The sequence below is a fragment of the Penaeus monodon genome, chromosome 5, assembly GCF_015228065.2.
Source record: "Penaeus monodon isolate SGIC_2016 chromosome 5, NSTDA_Pmon_1, whole genome shotgun sequence".
Lineage (NCBI taxonomy): Eukaryota > Metazoa > Arthropoda > Malacostraca > Decapoda > Penaeidae > Penaeus > Penaeus monodon.
In genome coordinates, this window is record NC_051390.1 from 50,991,000 (window position 1) to 50,995,999 (window position 5,000).

Consider the following 5,000-nt stretch of genomic DNA (forward strand, 5'->3'; position numbering starts at 1 on the left):
GTGGTTGTAAGTTGAAGTGGAGGAATTTTATTGATATTGGAAGACTGATGATAACATTTACCATTTTTCCACAGTATGGATTCAACCTAGTTTTCGAACATCGAGAAGCCATCAGTTGTATTGCACTAAGTCTTAATCATAGGAGTTTAAGGTTGGTAACAAACTTTTGATAAAGTTGCTGGGAATAAAAGGGTTTAAGTTATGATAACAAGTCTTTTTTTGCTTTGAGAACTGCATTATTCACAAGAATGACTTTTGAAAAATCTTAACAGTGCTGAATAAAATATATGAATGGTGATATGTGTGTTGGTTGTCATATCTTGATTAATTAGGGATTTTTGTTAAAATTTTTATTTTATATTGTAATTATTATTTTTTTCAGGACAAAGGCACTAGTCCTAGAGCTCTTAGCAGCCATCTGTTTAGTGAAGGGAGGACATGAAATCATTCTCAATGCTTTCAATAACTTCAAGGATGTCTGCTCTGAGACACAACGTTTCCAGACACTCATGAATTATTTCTCAAACTATGACTGTTTTTACATTGAATTCATGGTGAGTTTCTGTTTTATGTTGGGAATGAAGAAAAGAAAATCTTTATTAGATTTTCAAGGTCTGTCTGATATTGTAGTTCATAATTCAGTGTCATAAAGATGGTGTAGAATATGGAGGTACATGTAATTCACATTGTTGATAGATAATTTTTATAAGTATTTTCTTTCTTTTTTTCAAATAGGTGGCATGTATGCAGTTCATCAACATTGTGGTACACAGTGTAGAGGACATGAACTTCCGTGTACATCTGCAGTATGAATTCACACAGCTAGGCCTTGATGACTACCTGGAGAAGCTAAGACACCACGAAAGCGAAGAATTACAGGTAAAAAGAAAAGGAAATTGTTAATCATGGGTACTCGTTTTTTCTTAATTGAAAGGTATTTCTTCGAATTATTGTTTATGAGCATTACTTTACAGTTCGCATGCTCAATATTTTAGTGTATTTAGGGATATAATTCTAGTTTTGGATGTTGTGCATTACATTTTTTTTATATGAAAATCGTGTGGAAGATACTGTTAGAATTGGTCAGATAACACATTTTGCAAAGATTTTTGAAAAAGATTTTGAATTCCTTCTTCAGATTCAAATTTCTGCATACCTCGATAATGTTTTTGATGTTGCTGCGCTCATGGAAGACAGCGAAACAAAGACGGCAGCACTGGAAAGGGTGGCAGAGCTGGAAGATGAACTCTCACACGTAAGTCTTGTGTCCTGAAGTCAGAGATATTACCGTTGGCCAGAATATACTTTACATTTCAGTTATGTATTAGTTAAGTGAGTTGTAGAGCAATTGTAATGCATAGTTTTGATCTTATGATTTTGCATATCATGAAAGATATTTTATGATTTCTGTTTTTTTCTTTAAAAAGTATGTAACAGCAGTTCTTGGAGACTAACTTGAATATCAGATAACAGAGACTGTAATACTAATGTCATAAGGAAAAGTATGTTATAATGGTAGAAAATGGAGATGATATAACTGCACATTAGCAAAATGTATTTGTCTAACAGCAAAAAAAAAATTCAGATGTAAATTAAAAAAATCTATATTGGTACAGTTGGCAGAGAGGATGTCTGAAATGGAAGCAGAATCACTTGCTAAACTAGTGGAACTGGAAGGAGAGTTGGTAGAGTTACGCAGGCAAAAAGAGGAATTGGAAAACGTTAATAGCCAGGTATGAGAGATTCTGTATTTTTTGTTGGTCGTTATTTGGATGGTGAAAATAACATCATTTCATTTTCTCTTCTCAGATTTTGAAATATTTTTTTAAATCAAAATTTTCTGCAGGTTCAAGAGGAAGTATCAACTCTACGAAGGGAAGTGAACCAGAAGAGTGAGGAGTCACGGCAAAGACAGTCATTATTGGAGAAGCAGATTGTAGAACTCGAAACACTTGCTCGCTCAAAATCTCATAAAACCAGTAATATATTTTTTACATTTTTGAAGAAAATAGATATGATTGAAAGAAATTATGGAATCTAGAGAAAGGGAACAATGTTTGTTTAATAGATTAGATCAGTTTTTATATTCAGGTTTAATGATCATGATTATTGATAATTATTCTATGTAATACTTGAAATATTAATTTTTTCTTTTGGGATTTAGTATTTCATGAATTTATTATATTGAAAGTAGTTCATGAAATTAGAAATCTCGTTTTTAAGACCAGAGAAAAAACATTAAAAGTGTTAATTAGTTGCAAATGTCTCTCAGGTGGCGATATCTTTGATGGGCCAGGGCCAGCTCCTCCACCCCCACCACCACCACCTCCCCCCAGTGTTGGGATGGCTCCCGCTCCACCACCACCACCACTTCCAGGTACTGGTGGTTGTCCACCTGCACCTCCCAAATTACCATTTGGTATGGTGAGTGGCCCCAGACCCCCTCCACCCATACCTCCTTCCATGGCAGCTGCTGTCATGTCTCCTCCTGACTCCATGACCATCAAGAAGAAGGTCAACACCAAATACAAGCTTCCGACACTCAACTGGGTGGCATTGAAACCTAACCAGGTAAGATCTTTTCGTCGAGCTTGAAGATGAACTTTTGACTTTCTTTCAGTCACGTTTTGGATTTTGAAGTGACTTCATGTACTTTGAGTTCTGAATCAATTAATGAGTTTTTTCATTTATTTTTCTGTTTTTTGATATACACAGAGAAGAACACAGATATGTGTCAATATGATAACTAGTCTTCAGACATATTTTGAGCTTCTGATATGCACTAAAGAACACCGAGTGCTGCAGGGGGTGGCATATCCATACTGAGTTTAGTATATTAATTGTATTCCACATAAATGGCTCCACAGTGCTTAGTCACCTAGGAGTCAACAGTAATTCTGCCCATCTCACCTGTTTTCCTTGATTTTTTGGAAATACTTTATTTTATTTTATATACTGCTAATAACATTGTATAATTATAAAATCAGTAATAGAAATACATTAGATAGGAAAACTTTTCCTGAATATTCAAAGAAAGGGGAACTCAAGCGAGGCCACAGAGACTATTCATTAAGTCCTTAGTGGCTGAGCGCATGTGGAGCCACCACCATTTCACAAAACCATATGACAGAGATCATTATATTTTCCAGGTGGCATTGGGTTAAGAGAAACAAAGTACAGATGTCTTTAACTGTAGCGACAAGTTATCTACAAGTAGATAACTTGAATACTTACTTATTTTCATTTCGCTTAGGTGAGAGGGACGGTCTTCAACGAACTAGACGATGAGAAGCTCTTTAACTGCATAGACTTCTCTGACTTCGAAGAGCACTTTAAGATTGGCCAAGGGGGCCCAGGAATGGCCAATGGGGATGTTTCAGAGGTCGACGCACTCCATGGATTTGGGAGCAAGAGATTCAAGAAGCCTGAATTAACCTCCTTGATGGAACACACACGGTTGAGAAATATTGGTGAGTAATGCCAATGGCAGCTTGTGTAATTTGAGTGTTTATAGATGATGATGATGTTAATGTTTGTTAATGTAATCTGAATGATAATGATTTTATTTGCAGTAGATGGTATTTTTGTTTAAAATATATGTGTGTGTGTGTGTGTGTGTGTGCGTGTGCGTGTGCGTGTGCGCGTGCGCGTGCGCGTGCGCGTGTATATATATATGTATATATATATGTATATATATATATGTATATATACATATATATATATACATATATATATATACATATATATATATACATATATATATATACATATATAATATATATCATATACATATATATAATATGCATATAATATATATACAATATATATAAATATATATACATAATAATAATAATAACATATATATATATATATATACAATATATGTATATTATATATTATATATAATGTATATATATATATGTATATATATATGTATATATATATGTATATATATATATATGTATATATATGTATATATTATAGTATATATATTTATATAATGTATATATATGTATATATATTATATATATTATTTATATGTATATATATATATATATATATATATATATATATATATATATATATATATAAACAGGTGTGAGTGTATACATGCGTATATATGTGTATAAGTGTATGTGTGTGTATGTATGTATATGTACACGTATATGTATGCATGCATGTATATGTGTATGTATGTTTATGTGCATAGGTGTATGTATATGTAATGTGTATATAAAATGTATGTATATGTGTATGTATATATGTACGTTGCGTGTAAATGTGTGTGTGCATGTATGTGTATGTATACATTTATATGTGTAAATATGTGTGAATGTATGGGTGTATGCGGAAATATGTGGGTGAACACTAATGTGTGTTCATAAACGTATGTGCGCAAACGCGTGTGCGTCAGCATACGTATTGCTATATTTGTGTGTGTATGTACAGTCATAAGTAGGTGCACAGGATGTATGCGCAGGTGTGTGTTCGCATACATGGGGATGAGTGTACACATATGTATGCGCATGTGATGTACGCATGCATCTATACATGGGTATACGAGTGCTTGTATGTAGTTGCGTATATATGTGAGAGTGTGTATGCATATCACATGCAAAGGAGCATATGTAAAGGTGTATGCTTAGGTGTGCACGTGCAAGAAAATTAACATATGCGTGGTACTTGAGGCATACATGCACATAAATAAAATCAGTGTACAAAATATAATCACACATTTACACATTTCTGATAGTTAAGCCCATGCTCACGGGATTATGCCCTGGTGTAGCGAGCAGGCCGTGCGTGGCGACACATAAGTACACACTAGACAGGGCCAAACCTGCTGGAGGGGCTTATCAGTGGCATCCCGGCTAAACTACTCCCCCTTCCACCAAGACACACCTAAGCCAGTAGGTGGGAGGTAACTCGGCTGCCTACCTCTCAATCAAAAAACCATGACTGCACAAACAGAGCAACGGCCCTCATTCCCCGGAGGCGAA

At 34.5% G+C, this 5,000-nt stretch overlaps 1 protein-coding gene across 5 annotated transcripts in view; it reads left to right on the forward strand.

The window, feature by feature from the left end:
• LOC119573272 (formin-like protein) overlaps nt 1–5,000 on the forward strand; it is a 20,830-nt gene that overhangs the window by 4,007 nt on the left and 11,823 nt on the right. For all 5 annotated transcript variants that reach the window (XR_005228787.1, XR_005228786.1, XM_037920426.1 and 2 more), the window contains exons 5-12: nt 75–151; nt 383–554; nt 736–879; nt 1,139–1,255; nt 1,617–1,733; nt 1,847–1,979; nt 2,273–2,571; nt 3,254–3,470. Coding sequence is in view for 3 of the 5 variants with exons in the window: in XM_037920426.1 (XP_037776354.1) it covers nt 75–151; nt 383–554; nt 736–879; nt 1,139–1,255; nt 1,617–1,733; nt 1,847–1,979; nt 2,273–2,571; nt 3,254–3,470 (1,276 nt within the window). In the remaining 2 variants the exon portion in view is untranslated. The remainder of the gene's footprint in view (nt 1–74; nt 152–382; nt 555–735; nt 880–1,138; nt 1,256–1,616; nt 1,734–1,846; nt 1,980–2,272; nt 2,572–3,253; nt 3,471–5,000) is intronic.